Here is a 26,908-nt window from a genome sequence, read left to right as displayed (position 1 = left end):
CTCATCTAGTAAAAAGCAAAAAGCAACTCTATCCTAAAGGATTAGGATTTTGAAAAGCTGGCATTAGAAAGGCAGCTGTCCTATTTTCCATATACAGTCTTCTTTTCTGCAGACCCTGCTAACATAAGATGATGATTTTATAAAATTATTCAGTTCTTTTTAATTAAGTCAGTTCTGTTCTTTAATCTTGGGCCTCCTCTTTTCTGCATGCTGTGATCTGTGTTAATGGTATTAGGATGTATTTTGATGTTGACAGCAGTGCGATTAGCCTATATTTTGATTCAGAAAGTCAAGGCACATTTATTCGAAAACACCAAATACTGTATAGTGTAGGGGTCTCCAACCTTGGTCCCTTTAAGACTTGTGGACTTCAACTCCCAGTGGAACTCTGGGAGTTGAAGTCCACAAGTCTTAAAGGGACCAAGGTTGGAGACCCCTGGTATAGTGCTTCTAAATATAGAAGTCTATTTTACATCAAACTCTACCCCTAATGTATTAGGCTTGTTTTGATTTAACCAGCTGTTTGAACCCAGCTGTTACAACTTAGCCTTACACATGAACCAACTACTATGGCTTAATCAACAAATCATGGTTAAAATATTTGGTTTCATCAATAATCTCTATAATCTTAAGGGTGATGGAACTGTGACGTTAGCACACAAAGCTGGAATTGTAGCACTCCCATTCCTCAGACCTGAGCTTTGGCAGCAGCCTCTCAGTAGTAAAACTTTCCCTTGGCTCCCTATTGTCCAAATGAGCTAATGCAGTGACAGCAGCTTTTTTGGACCTCCAGTGAGCAAACCGCAGCTATGTATCAATGTAATTTGCTAGGGAAAAGGGAAGGAATTGGCTGGCAAGGTGATCATCCTCCAAGCACATGGAAATGGTGATCAGATTATTTTTAACCTTTTTAGGGAACGAGGGGGAAACACGGTTATTATCAGCTCATTTTTGGGCTCAGTTTTATAGTTTAACACTCTGGCATCCCAAATTACATTCTGAGCTTTGCACCAGAGTGTGGATACTGACTTTAATAATACAACAGCACAAAAAGAGACACTTAACCATAAAGCTTTACTGTCTGACAACGAGAATTTAGCTTCTTTCTCAAGGAGATTGGTAGCCCCAGGTTGAGTCTGAAATTACTAAAAGACAGCTGGAATCATTTGAATATACATTGCACATAAATCCAAAGATTATTGCAGGTCACAGATTTTGTATGTCCATGCGTGTATTTGAGTGAACTTCAAGTAATAACTGACTGCTCCTCTAAATGCAGTGCTCCCTCAGTGTTGCTCAATTGGTATCTTAGTTTCTGTCTCGTTTTTATACCCCACACCACAAAAAGGGATTCTGGCCCACAATGCAAAATAGAAATCTCACACTGACTGCCTCACTCCATGTAGGGTGGGAACTGGCAGATGAACTCCACCCAGATGAGTCACTGCAGCATGAGATCCAGCAAGGGAGGACTGCTGGGCTGCTTCCAGTTGATTTGTTTAGCTAAATGTGCTGGAGGTTGGATCAAGGGAGATTGCTTCATGGAAGAAATCCAAGGCATTTGTTACTTCTATAGAAGGCTAGTTAGTTTTGAGAGAGCTCGGCTAGGCAAGAGGAAAAGCATATGGATCTTGAGAGATGAGAATATGCCAATATAGCACAATCTCTGTGCATATCATTGGCTGCACATGTGCTTTCTGCCAGATACTGATTCAAGGCAATCAGTTTCTTTAAGGACGTTTAACAGCTGCATTTATGCTTATGCCCCTCAGGAAGCCAATCATTCATCCATTCATTGCTTGTGATGTATGCAAGAACTAGGAAGAAGCAGGTTCTAAAGAGTAGCTATTTTAGTCTCTTGAAGTTGAACCAAGAGGAGTCTTGTGACACTTTTTGGTCTAATAACATAGGTAGTCTACGACTGTAATCTCTTCTTCACATGCAAGGCAGGGATAGTCACTGACAGTGAAAAAAAGCATTTTAAAGACATACCATTATCTTTAGAATAAAAAGATATGCACAGGCAGCACTACGAGTGCATAAGCCTGTGACTTGAGAAGCATGTGATACCTCTGATGAAATGACTTGCAGTCCACAAATTGTAAATTTGTATTTAAGGCCCACAATGCTTTTCTTTTTGTTGTTTTGGAAGGAAAGAGTAAAGTAATCTTAAATCCAATGTTATAGCCAGTAAACTCAATGATTAAAGGACATACAGTGGTAAAAGATATTGTCTCAAATTCAAATTATAATTTATATTCTCTCACAGTTGATTTCATTGTTCTAAATTCATTTGGCTATAATCACATAGCGGTTTCTGTATATTTGTTCTGTGTGTTGACTAGTCTTTAGATGACAGGTCAATGAATAGTGGTGTCTATTGCTTTCTTTTCTGTTTTCATTGTAGGTATTAAGAGTTCTCAAGTCTAAAATCAATGTGCCACACCCTAAACAAACATTTTTCAGTGGAATCTTCTCTCTTTGGATGTCTTAGGAAATAGCATCTTGACATTCTATTAGTCACAAGAAATAATAGTTAAAATTAAGTACAGTGAACCTTTCTTCCAGGATAATGACTAAATAGTCAAAATTATTCATTTAGAAATGCTCATATATTGAATATGAAAGAAATGTCAAGACTAAACCGCATGCATGTTGAGGTTCCTGTTCTAGTTTGCCTTTTGCATTGGAACTCTCAAAGCTTTTCCTGAATAAAGTATAAAGCAGAGGTGCCAAACTCGCGGCTCACGGGCCAGATGTGTCACATGCTGGCCACGCCCACACCTGGTTTAGCAAAGGGGGGGTGTTGTGATACATCACTTGACGACACTGTTATGACGGAAGTTTGACATCCAGGTATAAAGTCTTTACTAGGCTTCCACAAGCACAGCAAGAGTATGGTAAAAACTCTCTTTGAACTTTATTTCTTTTCTGCTTGCACCAGTCTGCTTCCATATATAAAGAAACTGTATTGGAGGGGAATACCCATTGATAAACTCATTTTCTTTCTATAGCCATTTTGTTTATCTGAAGAGCGTTCAGTGTGAAGTGCACAAATTTATCATGTTCTCCCAAAAAATAGGTGTAATAAGTAGGGAAGAGATGTAGTAGCCTTTGCTATTTGGCAAGCTGAAGATACTATTAGATTGAAGATATTGTTTGAATGAACAGTAATTTCTTTGCCAATTTAAATTACTTACTTGAGAAATTAGTGCAGCAGTTGAAGCATTAGAATAATAAATTCCTGTTTAAAATGTTCTAATAGATTTTAGTCAAGGCTGATGTGCTTTGTCTGATGGTTAATCTAAACTAACCTTAAGCTAGGGATATAACATTTCATTATATGTTGCCAGGAAAAATTGAGGAAGTTCTTTTGGGGAAAAAATGAATATCTGGGTGTGTGTACATCAGTACATTGTACAAAATAATATATTGCTTTGAGCCAAGAGTTGGCACACCCATGCTTTTGTTGAAGGATTAAACCATCAGGAGGGGCGAGATGACCTCTTACAGGGACGTGCTGAGGAGTTTAACGGTTATCTATACGATAAAATCGTTCCGCTTTGGGACAGTTTAGACCAAAATTGCGATGATCCAAGTGAGATGACGGAGACGCGTCTTGTTGAGGTTGTTTGGGATGAGTTTGATTCTGTGGCTCTTGAGGACGTGGACAGGTTACTGGGAGGTTACATGCAACTACATGTTTACTGGACCCGTGTCCCTCCTGGTTGGTGCTGGCCACACAGGAGGTGACACGAGGCTGGCTCCGGGGAATTATAAATGCTTCATTGTGGAAGGGGTTTTCCCTGCTGCCTTGAAAGAGGCGGTGGTGAGACCCCTCCTCAAGAAGTCTTCCCTGGATCCAGCTATTTTGGGAAATTGTTGTCCGGTCTCCAACCTTCGCTTTGTGGCGAAGGTTGTAGAGAGTGTGGTTGCATGGCAGCTTCCCCAGTACCTGGATGAAGCTGTCTATCTAGACCTGTTCCAGTCTGGCTTCTGGCCTGGACATAGTACGGAGACAGCTTTGGTCGTGTTGGTGGATGACCTCTGGAGGGCCAGGGATAGGGGTTGTTCCTCTGTCCTGGTCCTATTAGATCTCTCAGCAGCTTTTGATACCATCAACCATGGTATCTTGCTGCACCGGTTGGAGAGTTTGGGAGTGGGAGGCACCGTTTATTGGTGGTTCTTCTCCTATCTCTCTGACCAGTCGCAGACGGTGTTGACAGGGGGGCAGAGATCAACCGCGAGGCGCCTTACTTGTGGGGTGCCTCAGGGGTCGATTCTCTCACCTTTCCTGTTCAACATCTATATGAAGCTGCTGGGCGAGGTCATCAGTGGCTTTGGGGTGAGTTACCATCTGTACGCTGATGATACGCAGCTGTACTTTTCCATCCCGGGCCACCCCAACGAAGCGGTCGAAGTGCTGTCCCGGTGCTTGGGTCTGGATGGGGAGAAACAGACTCAAGCTCAATCCCTCCAAGACGGAGTGGCTGTGGATGCCGGCACCCCGGTACAGTCAGCTGCAATTGCAGCTGACTGTTGGGGGCGAGTTATTGGCCCCAATGGAAAGGGTGCGCAACTTGGGTGTTCTCCTGGATGGACGGCTGTCGTTTGAAGATCACCTGGCGGCCGTCTCCAGGAGGGCCTTTTACCAAGTATGCTTGGTCCGCCAGTTGCGCCCCTTCCTTGACTGGGATGCCTTATGCACGGTCAATCATGCTCTTGTCACCTCTCGTTTGGATTATTGCAATGCTCTCTACATGGGGCTACCCTTGAAGTGCATCCGGAGGCTTCAGTTAGTTCAGAATGCAGCTGTGCGGGTAATAGTGGGAGCCACACTTTGCTCCCATGTAACACCACTCCTGCGCAGTTTGCACTGGCTTCCTGTGGTCTTTTGGGTGCGCTTTAAGGTTTTGGTTACCACCTTTAAAGCGCTCCATGGCTTAGGGCCCGGGTACTTACGGGACCGCCTGCTGTTACCTTATGCCTCCCACCAACCCATACGCTCACACAGAGAGGGTCTTCTCAGGGTCCCGTCCGCCAAGCAATGTCGGCTGGCGGCCCCCAGGGGAAGGGCCTTCTCTGTCGGAGCTCCTACTCTTTGGAACAAACTTCCCCCTGGTTTGCGCCAATTGCCTGACCTTTGGACCTTTCGCCATGAGCTGAAAACGCATTTATTTATTCAAGCGGGACTGGCTTAAAAGTTTACTAAATTTTAATCAGGGTTATTTATGAATTTTAAGGGTTTTAAATTGATTGTTTTAAATTTCGGCCATTTATGAAATATGCTTGTTTTAAGTTTTTGTTTTAATTTGTATATTGTATTGTTTTATAAATTTGGCTGTACACCGCCCTGAGTCCTTCGGGAGAAGGGCGGTATAAAAATCTAATAAAATAAATAAATAAATTTAACAGAAAAATATAGCCCATGATCAAACTAATAATGTGCCAAAAAGTAGGCAAATATCAGTGGGTTCTAAAGAACAGGGATTATATTTAGTAATATAACACTCATATTATTTCAATTTTGCCCATTTTTTCAAGTTTTAATGTATCTGCAAAATTAAGCCGTTAATTAATTCATTAAAGAAAAAAAATAATTCTTGGATTAAACCGACACACTCAACCTCAATAGATGATAAGATGCTCCTTAATTGTACACTTTTTAGGGTGCATGGGACTAAATCACATTTTGAATGTGCCCTTAGGTAAAATATCTCTGCAGATAAAATGTTTACCTATGCTACTATAGCGTCAGGTGGGAAGACTAGGATCACATGTAAAGTTTTCATGCCTACCTACAGGAATTTACTCAATTAAATGGTTAGACTATTTTTGTATTAGGATAAACAGAACTGAAAGGGATGAGATGGCTCAGTGGCTAAGTGAGCTTGTCAGTTGAAAGGTCGGCAGTTCAGCAGTTCAAATCCCTAGTGCTATGTAACAGGGTGAGCTCCCATTACTTGTCCCAGCTTCTGCCAACCTAGCAATTTGAAAGCACGTAAAAAATGCAAGTAGAAAAATAGGGACCACCTTTGGTGGGAAGGTAACAGTGTTCCGTGCACCTTTGGCGTTTAGTCATGCCGGCCACATGACTACGGAGACATCTTCGAACAGCACTGGCACTCTGGCTCTGAAACGGAGATGAGCACCGCCCCCTAGAGTTGGGAACGACTAGTACATATGTGTGAGGGGAATCTTTAAACATTTGTGACTACATAGAGACTCTAGTCTAAACTGATTCCTAGTTTGACTTCACCCCAGGTTCTGCCATTCCTTCTTACAGCTATCTAAAATTATATAACAGATGTAGTGCTCAGAGCTGCTGCTTAATGCCTTTAGTTCCTTCTCTGTTTAGTGCTATTGTAATCAATACCTAAATAGGTTTTACAGGGATTTTTTAAAAAAAATCAAGAAAAAATTCAGACTCCCTTTAACACTTAGGAAAAAGTGAAATTCCAGAGCTTGACCACATGATAGAATCATCCCTGTTTTGTATTACTGCTCACCGTCTTCAATTCTTCACTCCCCAAGCAATATCTTGTCCAATCTGGTCAATAAAGCTTCAGGACAGCTTCTTGTGTCCTAAATAAAACTCATATAAAATAGCCTAATTATTCCCCTCCACCTCTTATATACCCAGAATCACTTTCCATGAGACAGGTAGCCATATAAATGAATAAATGAATGAATAAATGAATGAATAAATGAATGAATAAATGAATAAATGAACAATTGGCCCATTGCTGGGAGAAAGTGGCAAGAAGATGACAAGCAACAGGAAGAAAGCAGATCTACTTAACTCATTTTTTGCATCTGTCTTTACACAAAAGGAAAAAACAATCCAACCTATCAAAAACAGCACTACAAAAAGCAGATTAGAAACACAAGTTAAAATAGGGAAGAAAATGGTAAGTGAACACATGTCTACCCTAGACGAGTTCAAATCACCAGGACCGGATGGATTACACCCCAAGGTTCTGAAGGAACTGGCAGATGTGATCTCAGAACCACTGAACTATATCTTTCAAAGATCCTGGAGCACAGGGGAGCAGAGGACTCGAAAAGAGCTGATGTAGTTCCCATCTTCAAAAAAGGAAAAAAAACAGATCCAGGAAACTACAGACCTATCAGCCTGACCTCAATACCGGGGAAGATTCTGGAAAAGATAATCAAGCAAAGAATCACCGAACACCTAGAAGCAAACAAATAACCAAAAGCCAACATGGGTTGTCAAAAACAGATCATGCCTATTGCATTCTTTGACAAAATGACAAAATTAGTAGACCAGAGGAATGCTGTCGATATAATTTACTTGGACTTCAGTAAAGCATTTGATAAAGTAGACCATAACCTACTACTAGATAAAGTAGAAAAATGTGGGTTAGACAGCACCACCACCAGATGGATTCGTACCTGGCTGACCAACCGCACTCAACGTGTAGTCCTCAACGGAACTACATCCACATGGAGGGAAGTATGCAGTGGAGTACCCCAAGGCTCTGTTTTAGGCCCAGTACTCTTCAACATCTTCATCAATGACTTGGACGAGGGGATAGATGGGGAACTCATCAAATTTGCAGATGACACCAAGCTGGAAGGAATAGCCAACACTCCAGAAGATAGGCTCAAGTTACAGAAAGATCTTGACAGACTTGAACATTGGGCACTATCTAACAAAATGAAATTCAACAGTGAAAAAAGTAAGGTTCTACATTTAGGCAAAAAAAAAAATGCACAGGTACCGTATATGTGGTACCCTGCTCAATAGTAGTACCTGTGAGAGGGATCTTGGAGTCCTAGTGGATAACCATTTAGATATGAGCCAGCAGTGTGCAGCAGCTGCCAAAAAAGCCAACACAGTTCTGGGCTGCATAAACAGAGGGATAGAATCAAGATCACGTGAAGTGTTAGTGCCATTTTATAATGCCTTGGTAAGGCCACACTTGGAATATTGCACCCAGTTTTGGTCGCCACGATGTAAAAAAGATGTTGAGACTCTAGAAAGAGTGCAGAGAAGAGCAGCAAAGATGATTAGGGGACTGGAGGCTAAAACATATGAAGAACGTTGCAGGAACTGGGTATGTCTAGTTTAATAAAAAGAAGGACTAGGGGAGACATGATAGCAGTGTTCCAATATCTCAGGGGTTGCCACAAAGAAGAGGGAGTCGGGCTGTTCTCCAAAGCACCTGAGGGTAGAACAAGAAGCAATGGGTGGAAACTGATCAAGGAAAGAAGCAACTTAGAACTAAGGAGAAATTTCCTGACAGTTAGAACAATTAATAAGTGGAACAACTTGCCTGCAGAAGTTGTGAATGCTCCAACACTGGAAATTTTTAAGAAAATGTTGGATAACCATCTGACTGAGATGGTGTAGGGTTTCCTGCCTGGGCAGGGGGTTGGACTAGAAGGCCTCCAAGGTCCCTTCCAACTCTGTTGTTATATTATATATTATATATTAAATAAATATAAATAAATAAAATAATTGTTATTAATTTTTGCTAAAGTAACTTTTGGTGATTGAAGGGACACATACAGTAAATAGATTTTGAAAATAAATTAATATCTATCTTCTTTTTTTTAAAAAAGAGTGAGACTTTCCTGCTTAAAAATATGTTATGTATGAAATCCAGATGTACTAGTTTTATTTTCCTGCTATTAAAATTGTTCCACGAAGCTTCTGCCTTTGAAGGCAAGTAATCAACCAGATAGAAGAACCAATTTAATACACATGATGCTGCAAAGGCTTATGATATCCTTGTGGTGCTGCCTTGCTAAAATCAGAAGACATATGAAAAATGAAGGGATTCTTCTATTGAGAATTTGGAGTGTGTGAACTTTACTGCCTGGCCATGCGTCTGAGCTAAAAGACAGGGTTTGAGAATGGAAGCCGCTGGTGTGAATTTTTGCCAGCAGAAGGCTCCCTTTTAAAGCTCAGTGTGTATAAAAGTGTATAAAAACAATTTATAATACTTCTAAGATGTGATTTTAGGTTGCTATAGGAGCTGTTCCTATTTCAGGGAAAATATAATGGTTTCAATAGTTTGGGGGAAAATATAGACATAATTATTTAGATCTAAGTACAAGATCAGAAGATGTAGCGAGACCTAGCCCATAGAATCACCAAGAGTTGGACACCTGACTGAATGGATAACATCATCATCATCATCATTTAGATATGTCTTCAGCTTTAATAAGAGTACATGTACCACCTGGGGAGCATGGATACAAATTTATTTTTAAATGTGATATATTTTTATTAGCATTTAATTTCAATTCAGTCCAGTCATCTAAGCTCTGTTATTAATGTAATTACTGAAACTGTACGGGCAGGCTTTGTGGCTTTCTCTCCCCACGTTGTGAATCCATTCCAGGTATGGTTTCAGTTATCAATTTGTATTTGATGTCTGGTGATGGGTTTATTGAATCTAAATGAAATGCATGCCTGGGAGCTAGAATATCAGCAGGGGCCATTAACTCTAATGTTTGCCTTTATTTGTAATGGAAACATAATGTTATCAGCTGGCTTGATCAGTCTTTCCTACATTTTACACACCAGTTCCAAGGCCTAGTTTTTATATCACTGTCCATGGTATGCCATGAATTAAGAGGAGTACTTAAATTGTAAGTTGTTATTCATGTGAATTTGTGCCACAGCTATTTAAAGCCTGTGATTAATAGTTATTCAAGTGCTCACTAAGAGATAATGATCTGTACTGGTTCTATTCAGAAGGCATAATGGTTTTACGGAAAGTGTGGGTGAAAGAATAGCTTAGCTTCCTCCTTTGTAAAAGAATAATGTCAATGTGAAAGTGAAAATGCATTTCAGTACTAATGAAAAAAAATACTCGTACTTCATTCCAATAATATAAAAGAAAAAGGTTCAAGAAAGGCAAAAAAAAAGGCAACTGTATGAGCACGGTGGCTATATAAATTTGTTTGATAAATAAAAACAAACAAATGTGTGCTTATTATTCTTCCCAAAAATCGTGGATCCATATATATATAGGGGATTCTTTAGCTGAACGATAAAGAGTTATCTTATGAGTGAGATGTGTGGCATATAAATTTAATACATAAATGAAAGGTGGGTCCAACAACTTGTTAGTATGGGGAAGTTGTATTCTCATACTGTATTTAATTTGGGATGAAAATTTTTGGGTTTTGGTTCCTTCTGATGAAATAACTGATTTTCTTTGGCCAATTAACAGGTTGGACGCCTGAATTGTAGTGTCCAACAATAAGTTGCTCAACCGTATATATATGTAAAGGAATTATTAGCAAAATACAATATCACAAAGGAGTGCACAAGCAGTGGCAGTAATATTTGATATATTTGAGAAGTCAATTTCATTTCTCTAGATATAAACTATAACAAATCTATAACAGAAGAGATGTATTATCACATTCATAACTCTAATATTACCGTATCAGCAGCAACAGCATTTACATTTATAAGCCCAGGAAAACCTGTGTCTGCTTTAAAGACAGGCACTGTGTTTGCATCCCCATTCTTTCTAAAGCACCAAATACTTTATAGTGCTGTTCAAAGCCTTAGAAAATATATGGGTCTATACCCATAATTAGACCCAGAAATATGAACAATTTGCAAGACTGTTGTATTTTCTGATAATTACATGCTTCATGCTGATAATTACAGCATGAAGTTGAGCTCCATTGGGCAGTTGAACATTTGAAGCTGAACATAAAAGTGGGGGTGTTACTTGGAACCCTGACGTTTATAAGAAAAGCTTTACTAAATTAGACCAATCGTCTATCTAATACATTGTTCTGCTTTCCTCAGTAGCAAACCAGACAACTTATGAGCATTTCAAAGTTTTATCAGGCTAATACTCCAGCAATTAAGCTCTGCAGGTTGGAAATGTTGGGAATTTTAGTCCCAATACATATGGAGGTACAAGGGTGGGGAATGCTATTGTGCAGGAGAGATTCTTAGGATCATTACGTGATATAATAACATTGCAGTTCTTGTTGCAGTCCTGTCTGTGAAATTCTCGACTACATTTCCTTCCTTCCTTCCTTCCTTCCTTCCTTCCTTCCTTCCTTCCTTCCTTCCTTCCTTCCTTCCTTCCTTCCTTCCTTCCTCCCTCCCTCCCTCCCTCCCTCCCTCCCTTCCTTCCTTCCTTCCTTCCTTCCTTCCTTCCTTCCTTCCCTCCTTCCCTCCCTCCTTCCTTCCTCTGGATTTAAATAGTTTAAGTACTGTCTGATTAGGATTGCTATATTGGGACAGCAGACTGAAATCCAGGCAATCACTAGAGGGCAGTAAAGCGTTATCCTGCTGCCATCTACAGTAGTGGACATCTGGATTTTTGGAGTTCAAATCTGATTTCTTTCAGCCTCCATATACAGTGCTATGATTTTGTGTGCACGTAGCTCTTTGTTGGTAGTGTAAATGCAATCAAATTACTAACTTAAAAATCTTTAGGCACAGGTAGCCCCCACCAGACTTTTAGTAATAAAAAGAAATCAAATCTGGTTGTGGCCTGCTATAGGGCTTAGTACTACTTATGTGACATTTGTCAAAGAGGGCACCCCGGATAAAATGAAATAGTAGAGAGAAAGAAACTATGGGTAGTGGAGGAACACTGTGGGTTAGAACAGGGGTAGTCAACCTTTCTATACCTACCGCCCACTTTTGAATCTATGTTAGTAGTAAAATTTTATAACCGCCCACCGGTTCCACAGTAATGCGCCATGTATCATTGCCTGCGCATGCTTCTCGTGCATTGTGGATTGGGTTTGGGGGGAGAGGCACCGGCTACCAGCTCTGCTTGTCTGTTACAGCTGGGTGGTGTGGGGGGAGATGCGTGAGATATTCTGGGACGAGGCTCTTTTGTTTGCAGTCGCACTATAGCGCCATTTAGTTTCACTTACGTAATGTGAAATAAACGTATGTGCAGGCGATACAAATAGTATATTTTCAGAAATTTAAATTGTCACGGGGAATTTTATGAAAACCTAATGAAAAGGTTTTTAAATAATGCTATGAAAATTTTTTAAAAAGTCAATTAAATGAAAAAAAAAGGAAAGTGCTTCAGTATTGGACAAAACCCCTACTGCCCACCATGAAAGCTGGAATGTCCACTAGTGGGCGGTAAGGACCACTGGGTTAGAAGGAGCATAGCTTCTTCTCCGGTAATATTGAACTGCAAACTAGGGCATACAAAACTTTTGCTAGACCAATTCTTGAATACAGCTCATCTGTCTGGAACTCACACTGCATATTGGACATTAATACAATCGAACGAGTCCAGAGATACTTCATGAGAAGAGTTCTCCACTCCTCTGCTCGCAACAGAATACCTTACGCCACCAGACTTGAAATTTTGGGCTTAGACAACTTAGAACTTCACTGTCTTCGGTCTGACCTAAACATAATATATAAAATTATCTGCTACAATGTCTTACCTGTCAATGAATATTTCAGCTTCAACCACAACAATACATGAGCACACAATAGATACAACCTTATGGTAAACAGCGCAAAACTTGATTGCAGAAAATACAACTTCAGTAACAGAGTAGTTAATGCCTGGAATGCACTTCCTGACTCTGTGGTTTCTTCCCCAAACCTTTAACCTTAGACTTTTCTACTGTCGACCTCACCCCATTCCTAAGAGGTCTTTAAGGAGCATGCATAAGCACACCTGCATGCCTACCGTCCCTGTCCTAGTGTTCCCTTTTATTTTGTATCCATTTCATGTATTCATAATCACGTTTACTCTTATATCTGTTATCTAATACATGCTTGACAAAATAAATAAAATAAACAGTTTCGGTGCTTACTGATCTCTGTGAACAATACAGTAGACAAGAGCAGGTAGAAAAACAGGTAACATACAACACTGCCTATACCCCTTAAATCCCACGAGAGGGCTTTGAGTTGCTAGTGTTGTCCTTCTCTTGAACAGTGGCTTTGAAAGAAAATCTTGGGCATGAGAGCTGGACTGCTCCTTTCAAGGTAACCCCTAACTCTTTAACCCAGTATTTCTCAACCTTGACATGGTTAAGTGGCGAATTCTGGACATTAAAATCACATGTCTTGCAAGGTTTGCCGTGCAACTCAGATAAGTGAGTTTGGATTTTGAGCAGTGGTTCTCAACCTGTGGGTCGCGATCCCGTTGGGGGTCAAATGACGATTTGCCAGGGGTCGCCTAAGACCATCAGAAATATGGGAAGTATACTTGCAAGTCGAAGAATTGCGCTCCAATGGTTGACTCCACAAGCCAGCTGCAGGCTCTTCAAATCACTAGCCGAATTTGGCTTCAGGTGCAATGAATTAAAAAAGAGAGAAATCTTTGCTCTGATGTCTCCCTCTCAAGCCAGCTGCAATCACTCCCAATCGCTAGCCTAATCTGGCTTCAGGCGCGATAAACTTAATAGGGGAGGAGTCTCCGCTTTAATGCCTCTATCCCGAAGGTAATCACAAGCAGTTCAGATCGCTAGCCAATACGGCTTCAGGCGCGATAAATTCAAAACAAAAATAATTTTACGGTTGGGGTCGCCACATCATGGGGAATTGTATTAAAGGGGTCGCAGCACTATAAAGGTTGAGAACCACTGATTTTGAGAAATATCTTGCTGCATCTCATCCCTTGTTGGTCTAATTTTCCACCTTTTTTTTCTTCTCTTTTCCTGCAGCTCATTAGAGATGACGTGCTATGATAGCGATGAAGCCAATCCCCGCAGTGTATCTAGCCTGTCCAACCGTTCCTCCCCTCTTTCATGGCGGTATGGTCAGTCCAGCCCACGCCTGCAAGCCGGAGATGCTCCTTCGGTCGGTGGGGGGTGTCGCTCAGAAGGCACTCCTAGCTGGTACATGCATGGGGAACGAGCTCATTATTCCCACACCATGCCCATGCGCAGTCCCAGCAAGCTCAGCCACATTTCCCGTTTGGAGCTGGTGGAATCCCTTGATGCTGATGATGTTGATCTTAAATCTGGGTACATGAGTGACAGTGACTTAATGGGGAAGACAATGACTGAAGACGATGATATCACCACAGGGTGAGTACCTTTAGCCCTCTAGAAACATCAGCTGACTATTTAAAATTAGGCTTGATGTTCTGTATATAGCAGTATCCAAGGCAGATCACAGCCATGTTAATAGGTTATATTTCTGTATTTTTTTCTTCCCTTTGCTATGCAACTATTTCCCTGGCAGGTTAGTGATAAATACCAAGACATGCAATAGAGCCAGATACATTTGTTGAAAATGTTTTTTGGTAGACAGGGATTTAGATAAGGACATTTATTGGATTATTACTTACAAAGAAAAAAAGGAGCTTGTCCAATGTGATACTGTTAGAGCTGATTCATCCAGATGGATAAAGCCCAGTGATCATATGGAACATATGTTTCTAGTCAAATGTTTCACTGACAGTGATATTTTCAAGCCAAAATACTTTATTTGAAGAAGAAATGCCTATGCAATATTTTAGGACCAGTTGTTTAGCAGCTAACCATTCTGGTATACACAGTTTTAGCAAGTGAGCATTTTTAAAAGCATGAATAACACATGATCTGTCTTGCACCATGTGGTAACCAAACTGTGGCTTATTAAACTGACTGGGTTAACTCAACATATTGATCCATAAACAATAAGAAGCTAAGCTAAAAACAAAGAAACCATATTATATAGCTCAGTGTGAAGTACGCACCAAGATGTGTAAATATTTTATAACTGAAATGCTACCTTTTATGTCCGAAATTTACTTGCATTGTTTTATCATTTCTTTTCTTCACATCTGTACTTTTTACCTTTAAAGAATGACAAAATGGATGAAGGAATTTGGGTAAAATGGGACAAAAGACTCAATATTTTCTGTTTTTAATTTTTAAACTCTCTAGGGTTGTCTCATGGGTACAGTATGTGTCATAAAAATACTGTATAAAAGTGCTATATATAAATGGTACAAAATCAAACATAAAGATTTAACTGATGTTGCATCTTATCATTTTTAGCATCTCGTATCTGGAAAAACATACCCTAAATCATAATCTGAAATAAGCAAACTTTAAAGAATAGAATAGAATATAATTTTTATTGGCCAAGTGTGATTGGACACACAAGGAATTTGTCTTGGTGCATATGCTCTCAGTGTACATAAAAGAAAAGATATCTTCATCAAGGTACAACACTTACAACACTTAATGATAGTCAGAAGGTACAAATTTAACACTTAATGATACAACACTTAATGATAGTCATAGGCTACAAATACAAAGGGGGTATTTATAGTACTTTGAGTTTTGTATAAATTATATTTGCTCTGTTGCATCCTTTATGTTGATTTTAATATTGTGCTCAGTGTTGGGTTGCATGGAAATGAAGGGTCTTGTTTTTCTTTGGCTGACACCTCCAGCCAAAGAGAGGTCAGAGAGAGATGGATACAAACATAGTGAAATATTATGTCATACATTTTCCATTTTAAAAGTTCCAGAGCTCCATTTAGGGAAGGAATGTCAACATGGTCCTAAAATATATATATTATAAGAAATTGTGCTGAAGAATCCTTGTTGATCACAGAACTTTGGTCTACAGATGTGATTGTGACAAGTTTTGAATCCAGTTATGAAGCATCTTAACATTGCTATTATTAGAATATAGACTAAACAAGCTAATCACTAATACAGATCAGACAGAAATAGGCACTATGTGACTGAAGTGTGGTTTCCCTATTGGAACATCAAGAGTTTTTGTGAAGTGATGAGTAGCTTTGAGTTGCCAACAGATCTTTCTCTTGATCCTTGCTTGGTAAGTTTTTCCTCTCTATGGAAAAAAAATGCCATCTCTTAATTTTGGGGAAAACTAAGTGATAGATAATATAGTTTTAATCTAAACATTCTTGCTAGGAAAAAGATAATCAGGGTTTTTGGAATCAGACTATGAGATCATCAGTTCATGGTACTGGTTATCACATTTAAAGTCCTGAATGGATGGTGCTGTTTATCTCTGGGAGTACCTCTCCTTGAAGATATCTGTCCAGCTCACCAGCTTGAACAAGATGAGTGTGCATCAGGTCCCTTTCCTTAAATGTTGTCACCTGGTGAACCTTGGAGATATGGCTCCTCTATAGGTGTCCTCGGCCTTTGGAACTCAAGCCCTCTTCAGATCTGGAAAACTCTACTCTTTTAGTCTTCTGAAAGACTGTGAAGCCCTGACTGTTCCCCCAAGTAGTGGAGTTGATAAGTGTTATGGCTCTGTGATGGAAATGTGCTTCTTCGTGCATGAGTGATATGATTGGTTTATTGTTTTTATTGATTTGGTTGTGAGTCAACTGGTACTATTACATATACAATAAGATAAGCAGCCATATAAGTTTTAAAATAAATAAATTAATCTTTTATTGTATTATAAAGTACCCTATATATAGATTATATAGAGTATATATAAAATACTCTTTTTATAACTATTGCTTTTGTCTTCTTTTTTCTTTTCTTTTCCCTTTTTTGTATTTGTTTTTTTAAAAACAAAACAAAAGAATAAACTAAACTAAACTTCCAGAGCAATGTATAAAAAAAAATCATTTTTTTAAACAGCTGCAACTTTTTAAATTAACAATCATAGAAATGTGGATTTGAAGTAATTGCTGCTGTATTCTTCTGAATTAAGGGACATTTTCTTCAACTAAAAGACAGCTGCCCACATATCTGTTGTCACCTAATTATTTAATGACTTGCAGAGGAGATGTCTCATTGAACATGGGACAGTAGGATGGGACAGAAAATTTCTGTGATGTCACCATTGATATGAAACGGGATTGGCATAATCAATATGCTGATGATGTGCAACTATACATTTCAACCCCAGGCTTCACAGGTGAAGCTTCCAGAGTCTAAGGGGTATTTGGGTCTGGATGGGCAGGAAGAGATCAGCTCAATCCTCAGAAGATTGAATGGCTTGGTTGTTTGGGCTTCCTGCGTTAGGGATATTTTCAGCATTAGTCACGGATTTTGAGACTGGTATGCAATTTGGGGCTCTTCTGGACATGCAGCAATTCCTCAATGGTTAGGCAGTAGCTGTGGCCAGGAGAGCATTTGCAGAGATTCATCTGGAGGCTGTTTGGGTTTGAATGGGGTGGAACAGACTTTGGCTCAATACAAACAAGACAGAGTGGCTGTGGCTGTGGTTGTTTGGACCCCAGTATCAGGGATATTACCATTGAGTCGTGGTGGCGCAGTGGTCAGAATGCTGTCCTGCAGGCTACTTCTGTTGCCTGCAGTTTGGCAGTTCGAGTCTCACCAGCTCATGGTTACTCAGCCTTCCATCCTTCCGAGGTGGGTAAAATGAGGACCCAGATTGCTGGGGGTAATATGCTGACTCTGTAAACCACTTAAAGAAGGCTTTAAAGGCTTTTTAAGTCTAAGTACTATTGCTGTTGTTGTTCTTGAATGGGGATGCCTTTCCCCATTCAAGACTGGCACACAACTTGGGGAGTCCTTCTTCAGTTACAGCTGTGGGCAGGAACATCATTGCACAGGTTCATCTTGTATGCTGGTTGTACCTTTTCCTAAAGGCCCTTCAGGCAGTTGCTTATGCTCTGGTCACCTTATGATTGGATTATTGCAATGTGGTCTACATGGGGTGCACCTACAGATGACCTGCAAGATACAGCTGGTTAAAAATGCAACCACATGAGCAATAATGGGCATTTCTTGGCGTATCCATGTGTTGTCATTGGTACACTGCATTGTCATTTAATAGGACCAAAGAAGAACTATGCCTTTTTGTTGTGTACCCCACCCCATACAACAGCATCTTTCCTGAGGCAGAGACAAGTTTCTAGCAAGTTTGAAGTATTAAGTCCTGGATACTTTCTTGAAGTTTTCTTGGCAAGATTTTGGAAATGGCCTTCTTCCTACTACTGAGAATGATCCAGGGTCACCCAGCTGTCTTTGTGCCCAAGGCAAGATTAGAAGAGTCTCTGGGTTTCTAGCTTGATTTCTTAACCACTACATCAAAATTCTTCTCAGTCCCTATAGTTTTCTTGACAAGATATCGGAAGTGGTTTGTTGTTGCCTTTTTCCTGGATCTGAGGATTCAAATTTTAATTTCTACTGAGAATTGAAATGCAAGCATCTTAAAGTTGTCAGGTTTGAGAAACCCTGATCTAGAGGGCAGTTCTCAATTCACTTTATTTTTTCTCCCTATTTAAATCTACTGCAGCTGCCTCTAAGGGCACCTGCAGCACCAAAGACATCTCTCTCAGTCAGAGACTTAGATCATTTTTAAATAACTAAAACTTTGACAATTACCCAACTCTTTTCATTGCATAGTTAAATGGCAACCAAGATTGAGAGGACTGTTCAGCCTAAGTCAGTATATTAAAAACAAAACTCAAATGGGCCAATTTATTTGTTTGCAAGTCTACAAGGCTTGCAGAAAACTGGCAGATGGTCAGGACTTGTTGTTCCCGCCAGTGGATGAGCACAGAAATGTTTCAGTCTAAGCTTGTCTGCGCGCCAGTAAGAAATGTTTATCCTGCCCCTCTCAGTTTTGAGCTAAAAAAATTCTCCTCTCTTGTCAAAAATGAAAAAAGCCCATACATTTGATAGGCTCACTTTAATGGAAGGCATTGAGCCACTGAGGTACTGTAACTGTATCTGAGTCCATTTGCACAGACCTAATACCAGCTCCTGTTACTTGTCCCAGCTTCTGCCAACCTAGCAGTTTCGAAAGCACGTAAAAATGCAAGTAGAAAAAATAGGGACCACCTTGGTGGGAAGGTAACAGCATTCTGTGCGCCTTTGTCGTTGAGTCATGCCGGCCACATGACCACAGAGACGTCTTCGGACAGCGCTGGCTGTTCGGCTTTGAAACAGAGATGAGCACCGCCCCCTAGAGTCAGCAACGACTAGCACGTATGTGCAAGGGGAACCTTTACCTTTACTTTAATACCAGTTCAGTTTTCAACTTCTCCCCAAAAATGTCATCATTCCCTTGTTTTATCTTTTATTCTTGATATAACAAACAAAGAAAAAGTTGCATTTAACCAGAACAGAAATAATTATGTCTTTATAATTTTTTTAAATGATTCATTGGGAGAAACAGAAGCCAATATATAAGCGCTATGATAAAGCTACAAACCTGAAAAGCCAAAAGTTGTGGTTTTTGAAAAGGGAAAACTTGAGAAGGTATCCATCTAGAACACAAGGCTGAGAAATATCTCTTTACTGCCAAGAGCAAAGTTACCCTGTTGGCAGTAATATTGATTTAACAGTTATTAGTGTAATTAAATATATCTTTCATTTCTCCCCAAGTATTAGGAATTACTAGTTAGTTATACATAAAACAAAACTGCATATGTATCATCAATATTTACGTTATTTAGCAAATTTATTTGCCGGCCATCTCTTAGTTCCAGCAACTTTGAGCAGAGTCATTTGTCCTATAAAGTGGCAAATGAATGAGAGACAATTGAATCGGTTCCCATATTCTTTTTTTTCTTTTTACTAATACTTTATTATTATTTTTTAAAAAGTCCTCTCGATGTTTTTATTCATACAACAATATCATGAAGTATGTTAAGGTAAAAAAAGTGAGTTTCAATCTAGGTTTTCTCATTACTATTGTGCCTATTTAATATTAACTATATGGTTCTTTTTATTTTTCTCTGTAGTTTTATTTTTTATTTTTATTATTTAATTATTTAGCAAATGGTGAGAATACGACAGAAGAAAAGTAAACATTTTTCCTGTTTATTTATTTATTTATTTATTTATTAAATAAATAAATAAATAAATAAATAAATAAATAAACAGTTAGTGATGCTTTTAATGCTTATATGCGGAAGCTAAGGCTAAAGTATCCGAAAAGCAGTTAGTATTTTCTCTGTTGCAATACCGTGTTTCCCCAAAAATAAGACCCTGAAATTTTTTTGAACCCTGAAATAAGCGCTTGGCTTTATTGCCATGCACTCAAAAGCCCGATTGGTCTTATTATCAGGGGATGTCTTATTCTGGAGGAAACAGGGTAGATGATGCTTTATAGTTGTCCAAAGACCATTATAGTTTGGAGTCGATACATATGTGTTTATTTGCATTTGGTTTTATTTAAGTGGTAGGGCTCTTGTTAGTGAATATGCAAACATCTTAATAATTGATCTTAAGAATTGAAGAACGTTATATTATTCTACTCTATTCTATCTGCTCTCTGTGATTCTTTGGCAATGAACAGAATAAGAAGGTAGCTGCAGGAGGCAAGATGTTGACCAGCAGAACTTCTGAAGAACTGTCTGATTTGGTGTGAACCAGCTCAGCCACTTCTTCAAGTGAGGCTCTCTTAAAGGTTCCTCTAGTACTTGTCTCTTGGGAATGTAGGAAACAGGCTTAAGGCGTACAGTTCTCAAATTTAACAATACATATATTTTAACTGATGTTTAACTCTATTGTTGTGTATTTTGCTGCTGCTACTATAAATTTACAATCACCTTTATTATTAGGAATATGGCAGAGTTTGTCTCACCTACTCTAAACCAGAGTTTTGAACTTAGAGAATTTTACAAGAGCTGTTGTAAATTTTACAAGAGCTAGGTTCCATAAAAGCTGTTCCATGAATATAAATTCATGGAACAGCTTTTATGGAACCTAGCAGACCAAGGCCTTTTGCTAAAAAAAAAAAAAAAAAATCCGCCCCTTTTTATTGTGCACATGATTTCTGACTTATTTGCAACCTAGTACTTAATTTGGGAGTAGCTAAAACATGTCCAGCAGCAGGACAAGTTCAAAAAATTGCTCAGCCGCTTTCTTCCCCAACCTTTTGAAGAGTCCAGCTCTCCTGTATTTTTTTTAAGAATGCAATCATAGCTGCACCCAAGGTTTAATTTGAGGATGGTGCATAGTAACAGAACTAATTATATTGTACTTAATATTTAAAATGCATTACATACCAAGACCATATTTATATCTGCCAGAGCTATGACACACTGAAAATAATTAAGGTGAAGTACAGTACTTTAAATCTGCGCAAGTACAATATGTATGCATTTATTTTTAAAAACCCACACATTATTTTTTTCCAGATTACTCTGTAAGTTATTAAGGTAAATGCAACTCTTAAAACAGGTATTGGTAGTATGAAATTTATGAAAGTGTAGAAAAAAAAGATTGCTTTAATGAATAGCAGGGTTGTTCAGCATTTGCATGAGGTTCAGCTGAAGATATAATTATTATTTGCTTCTTTCTGTCTGCACCCGAAGACCTTGAGATCAATGGCAATCTTATGATGAGTGAACTTCAACTCCCAGAATTCATGCTGGCTGGAGAATTCTGGAAGTTGAAGCCCAGCATCATAAAGCTTAGGTCAATAATTCAGTACACTAAACAAATACCCTTCTCCAGAATGATTAGAATTAAACACAAAATTGATGAAGTGGAATTTGGAGTGAAACTGGAATAAAGGAATTACTAAATATCTTTTCTATAGAAAGAAAAATGCAGCAGGTTTGAATATAAAATGAAAGAGGTATCACTTGTTTCATGTTCCCAAGAAAACTTTTGGCAGAATGTTGATTGAAAGGGAACAGGATGGAACAATAAGTAAACTCTGGGAATTTGAGTCTGCAGAATCTACCAGTTTTTTGCACTTCAACAGGTCATGGAAAATATATGAGTGTGAAAAATAAAGCTTATTATGTATTTGTTGATTTAAGGAATGTGCATGGTAACATTGAATAAACTGGAATTAAGGAATATTTGTGAATATAGAGTTGAAAATTGTTTGCTGAATGCAGTAAAATGCTTTTCATTTCTTTGACTTACCATTTCTTACCTCCTTTCGCATAATGCATAATGCCCCCAAAACGATTGGCATGGAAAGGCATGTACTGTATATATAGACCTATATGTAGCGATAATACTATTAAGTCAATGTTTTGTACTGGCTCTTTTACTATATTAGTAGGGATTTCCAGTGAGTTCCAAACTCATTCTCTCTAGAGAAAAGATTGTGTGTGAAGATGTTTGCCTCCCTTGGTCACTCTTTTTTTGGCTAGAGGGCTCTTGTTATATAACTATTGGTTACTGGGGAGAAACTGCCAAGCATTATATTTCAATGTCTCGCTCGCCAAAGATGTGAAAGTCAGCTAATTCAATGTTTAAGCCAGGATTCCCTAAAATTTATAGGAATGCAAGTCCAACATATTTAGTGAGCTGCAGTCTGAGTTAAGCTCTTTAAATAGCCACCTGTACTCGTTCAACTGCTTCTGTCTTTAATTTGTCCTTCCTGCATTGCATGTTGTGGCTTTAAATGCTGACCCAGCAACAAACTAAAGACTTTCTGGTTTTGATTTGCTGATTTTGGAGATGCTAAGAGAGTGATGATAATACAGAAACGGATTATGAGTTTTACATTCAGATTTAAGTAGTGATCTATGGCTGTATTTCATAGGGATAGAATATATTTATTCATTTGCGGTGACTCACAAAACTGAATGTTCTTCTCTGAATCTAAGGGGAATTGATCCTGTTGTGTTCAGCAGCTGTTGCTTTTGGAGTTCCCATTGAACACAGTGCCTTTTTCTTCTGCAAAAATAAAAACAAATTTACAAACAACTCCATTAAGCAGGATAAGAGGGGAGGGTCTATGTCTAACAACCTTGACTTCCAAAATGAAAACATTTTTATTCTCTGAATATAAACATTATGTCATATCTTTACTTAATAACCTGAAGACAGAAGTGCACATTGTAACTTCACAGTTCTATAGATTAGCTGAAAAAAAATTACCTATATCAGAATCAGAAAATTGACATTGTGTCCAAGATGGTATCCATGATATCACCAACAGAAGATCTGGTTGGAAGTTTATGTGGCTTTTAATCAGGGAGAAACTGTGGATGGGATAAGGGTGTAATGTTGAGTTCTCCATGCTTTCTGAGTTGATTATTGGTGATGGGCCTCTGTGGCTCAGACTGGTAAGACAGTCTGTTATTAACAGCAGTTGCTTGCAATTATTGCAGGTTCAAGCCCCACTAGGCCCAAGGTTGACTCAGCCTTCCATCCTTTATAAGGTAGGTAAAATGAGGACCCAGATTGTTGGGGGCAATAAGTTGACTTTGTATATAATATACAAATGGATGAAGACTATTGCTTGACATAGTGTAAGTTGCCCTGAGTCTTTGGAGAAGGGCGGGATATAAATGCAAATTAAAAAAAAGTATATGTGTAATATGGGGAAGATATTTTTCTATCTTGGCCCTGATCCTACAGAAGGTCCACTTCTTCCTTAATGTCATATGTGGACTTGCTAGATAAAACAACTTTACTTCTCCTCATCACTGTCATCATCTTTCATTTCCTCATGGCTAGAAAAAATGGACAAGTGAGGCCATGGGAGTTTTCACTCCTATTTAGGAAGGGAGCCTTATCAGGTGCCAAACATTCCAACCCATGACACCAGTTTGATAAGGCTGAGATTATTCAGCTAGAAGGATATGTTATTCTGGAGTATATGATGACAGTTGTGACATCACATTTAGACAAAGGCTCATAAAGTAGTTCTTAATTGCCATATAAACTGTAAATATTAGGCTAAAAAAGGAAGGTCCTAGTTTGATATCATGTCAACTTCAAGATCAATAGACTTAGCACAATTTTATTTTATATATTCAACTGAAATCTAGTGTTGTTTGTCTTTACTTTCTCTTCTGAGATAGGAAAATCAGATTACCAACAATAAATACAGGAGTTATGTTCATGCTAAGGAATGATTAATCTTAAGCAATTTCTACCTTTAAAATGTGTGTGTGTGTGTATCAGTGGTGGGTTGCCCCTGGTTTGGTCTGGTTCTTGCGAATCAGTAGTAAAACTCGGAGGGGGGGGGCTAGGCTCTGCCACCCACCCAGATGTTGTCATAGACGATCTGCACACGCGCAGAAGTGCACACAATCCCATTGCAAACTGGTAGTAAAGGTAAGTAGAACCCACCTATGGTATGCACAGATACAAGCTATTTTTTTTAAACCGCTACTAGAGTTATATTTCTTACTTCGGGTGGTATCCAATCATGTATGTGATTCTAGAGTAGTATTTCATTTCTCTCTGAAAAAGGAAACAGTCTATTTTATTCCCTCATGTGGATGATGTTACCCAATTGAGTAATGAAACATCTAAAAGGAAACAATCAAACTCAGAGAGCACCAGCAACTTCACAGTTCAACCCTGAACTACAAATGTTCTCTTCTATGAGTCCTTTTAAGATGCATTTCAAGGGATAGTGGTCCCCAAATCAATTTACAGAGGTTTACTCTCAGTTTGGTTTAGTATGTAGTTTAAAACCATAAAGCTGAGGAAGAAAGGCAAAGCCTGAATTTCTGATTTAGTTGTCAAATTGTTCATCCCTCTGCTATTCCACTATCTGTCCTGGCTTTAATTGCTTTATCTACCTGTTTTTTTCCTACCTGTCAGATGGTAGGGAACCATCTTGGTAGTAAATATAGGTGCTTGGATTTTTACTGTATTCCTTACCATAACCAGGAAGAAATTTCTGGGCTGGGAAGTGGCTCAGGCTGCTAATGCAGCCTGTTATTAACACACAGCTGCCTGCAATTACAATTACTGCAGGCTCGAGTCCCACCAGGCCCAAGGTTGACTCAGCCTTCCATTCTTTATAAGGTAGGTAAAATGAGGACCCAGATTGTTGGGGGGGCAATAAGTTGACTTTGTATATAAATATACAAATAGGATGAGACTATTGCCTTACACAATGTAAGCCGCCCTGAGTCTTCGGAGAAGGGCGGGATATAAATTCAAATTAAAAAAAAAAATTTCCTCATCCTTATTGCAGGTTTCCCTTGCTTTATATGTACATGTTGCTGCCTGAATTTAGACAGTCACAACAAATGTGCACATCCTTTTGGGATGACAAGTCTAGTATTTGCCAACTCCTGCATTGGTGTTCAAAGTAGAGGATAATTTGTGACTGCAAATCCATCCAACTTCTTAGTATGTAAATCTTATTTTAATATTAAAATAGAGCCTGGCACGCTTCTCTCTAGATTCTGCTCAGATAGTCCCTCACAGGTAGATATCACATCTTTGAATATCAATAGACATGACACTGGCTCTGTAATTAGGAACTCCCATGGCTCGTTTTAAAATGTTTAGTTGCCACGCAGACAGGAATAGATGCAGTTCTGGACTGTGATGTTGGAAAACCAGGAGTTAACTTCACATCAGTTTCCCAACTGAAATTATTTCCCTGCTGAAGTTATTTGCCTTATAAAAACATATAGGAAACCGTAACTTTTTAAAGCAGAGGAAATAACAGGCCTAGGAGGGGATTTTACTTTGGATAACAATAGGGTAGAGAAATATTAATTTATGTCCTTGCCTAAATTCATACTCCAGTCTTTGACATATAGTACATGCATGCACACACTTACTTTCCTATATACAAACCCACCCACAGAATCCTGATCACAGAATTAGAGACTTTTTCACCATCTTCATTGTAAAATAGAATTATATTTTAGTTCTATGACTTTTTTTTAATGTGCAGGTTTTAAATGCTAGCTTATCTGCATTAAAATTCCAGATCATTTTATGCATTTTGACTCACTAGTGGTGATAGCCAGGGAGGATCCTCATAGCTGCTTATCTTAAGTATCGTTTTGCATGGATATTATAACATAACATAACATAATAACAGAGTTGGAAGGGACCTTGGAGGTCTTCTAGTCCAACCCCCTGCCCAGGCAGGAAATCCTACACCATTTCAGACAAATGGCTATCCAACATTTTCTTAAAAATTTCCAGTGTGTTGGAGCATTCACAACTTCTGCAGGCAAGTTGTTCCACTTATTGATTGTTCTAACTGTCAGGAAATTTCTCCTTAGTTCTAAGTTACGTCTCTCCTTGATTAGTTTCCACCCATTGCTTCTTGTCCTGCCTTCAGGTGCTTCGGAGAATATCTTGACTCCCTCTTCTTTGTGGCAGCCCCTGAGATACTGCTATCATGTGTCCCCAGTCCTTCTTTTCATTAAATTAGACATACCCAGTTCCTGCAATTATAATTATGAAGTATTACTTTCTACACTTTTTTTTTGTAGGTTTGCTAGTGGGTGTAATTGTTTCTAAGTTCTGTTTGAGACTTAGCTATTGGCATTTGATGAACTAGAACTCTTATCTAAAGATTTACTTCCTCTGTTTGTTCCTGTAGGACAGATGTTCAGTGGGAAAGTTATTCACCACCAAACTAGACCAGGTAGCCCTTGGTAAAAAATATCTTTCATACCCTTCTGTTTTATCTATCTTCCTGTATTCTGAAGCTGTTCCTTCAATGTATATGGGTAGGTTTTTCTTTATCTTGCCCAGCACTCTCTTGTATAAGATTTTTAGTTTTTTAATATTGCTTACAGACATAGCATAAATTTGCTACTTGGTGTCTAAGGAGTGAGTGCAGATACTAGAGAATAGGGAAATGTCCAGTTCTGCCCAGATGTGAGACATCCATCCCAGCATTAACATAACATTCCATGCTTTTTGTTAAATGTGCGTTTTGTGATATAAAGTTAAACTATTCTGTTTAACACTTCCTAGTCTCGGAGTATTCTAAAAAAGTCAATTCAGTAGATGCATTGATTTTTGTGGGTGATCTATGGATGCTTTGTATAACTGAACAACATATTAGATATCTATTAAATAACTGTTAAATTAATTCTTTTAGGCAGACTTGTAAATTGGTTTGCCTTGCCCCAAATATCATCTTGAATTGCTCCAAATTTGGAGTTCTCTTTCTCTCTTGGATTAAAAGCAGCTTGTCCTGCCCCCATAGTGATCTTTCCTTTATTGTGCCTGGGTCATGTTTGCTTAAAGAATGAATCATTCTGGCATGCATTGATCCTATGTTTACATATATTTCTCTGACTTCCCCATCTTGGCTTTG

At 38.8% G+C, this 26,908-nt stretch overlaps 1 protein-coding gene across 7 annotated transcripts in view; it reads left to right on the top strand.

Moving 5' to 3' along the window:
* Window positions 1-26,908, top strand: part of NAV1 (neuron navigator 1) — a 282,699-nt gene that overhangs the window by 162,893 nt on the left and 92,898 nt on the right. For all 7 annotated transcript variants that reach the window (XM_058174445.1, XM_058174444.1, XM_058174441.1 and 4 more), the window contains one exon: window positions 13,663-14,028. In XM_058174445.1, coding sequence (XP_058030428.1) covers window positions 13,663-14,028 — 366 coding nt within the window. The remainder of the gene's footprint in view (window positions 1-13,662; window positions 14,029-26,908) is intronic.

The sequence above is a fragment of the Ahaetulla prasina genome, chromosome 3 (genome assembly GCF_028640845.1).
Source record: "Ahaetulla prasina isolate Xishuangbanna chromosome 3, ASM2864084v1, whole genome shotgun sequence".
In the NCBI taxonomy this organism is placed as follows: Eukaryota; Metazoa; Chordata; class Lepidosauria; order Squamata; family Colubridae; genus Ahaetulla; species Ahaetulla prasina.
Note: the sequence above shows the minus strand (reverse complement) of the source record. Positions and strands in the feature narration are given on the sequence as shown.